This window comes from Etheostoma spectabile, chromosome 5 (genome assembly GCF_008692095.1).
Source record: "Etheostoma spectabile isolate EspeVRDwgs_2016 chromosome 5, UIUC_Espe_1.0, whole genome shotgun sequence".
NCBI classification, from domain to species: Eukaryota; Metazoa; Chordata; class Actinopteri; order Perciformes; family Percidae; genus Etheostoma; species Etheostoma spectabile.
In genome coordinates, this window is record NC_045737.1 from 35,693,689 (window position 1) to 35,693,959 (window position 271).

Consider the following 271-nt stretch of genomic DNA (forward strand, 5'->3'; position numbering starts at 1 on the left):
TCTGAGGGGGAGGGGGCACTCATTCTTTACATTGGTTGTGTATAAAAGGAAAGGGTTAAACCAGGTAGGAAGGCCGTTCAGGAGCAACAGCACATCTACAGCCAACATGACCAACAGCGGCATGAACATGAGGGGAAAGGTGAATCTGTAATCTTTTGAAATAAGCAGAAATTACTGTTTACAAAATAGGATCACTCAATTCACCTTGCTGCTTACTTCTAACCATTACAATTCACTATTTCAGATCATCTTCTACGAGGAGAGGAACTTC

At 42.1% G+C, this 271-nt stretch overlaps 1 protein-coding gene across 3 annotated transcripts in view; it reads left to right on the forward strand.

Annotated features, from left to right (window-relative positions):
- Positions 1-45: 45 nt before the first annotated feature.
- Positions 46-271, forward strand: part of LOC116688872 (gamma-crystallin M1) — a 20,213-nt gene continuing 19,987 nt past the window's right edge. For 2 of the 3 annotated variants that reach the window (XM_032515019.1, XM_032515018.1), the window contains exons 1-2: positions 46-139; positions 245-271. The exon at positions 245-271 is cut by the window's right edge and continues 225 nt beyond it. In XM_032515019.1, coding sequence (XP_032370910.1) covers positions 107-139; positions 245-271 — 60 coding nt within the window. In that variant the 5' untranslated portion in view covers positions 46-106. The remainder of the gene's footprint in view (positions 140-244) is intronic. The other variant, XM_032515021.1, reaches the window with a different exon arrangement.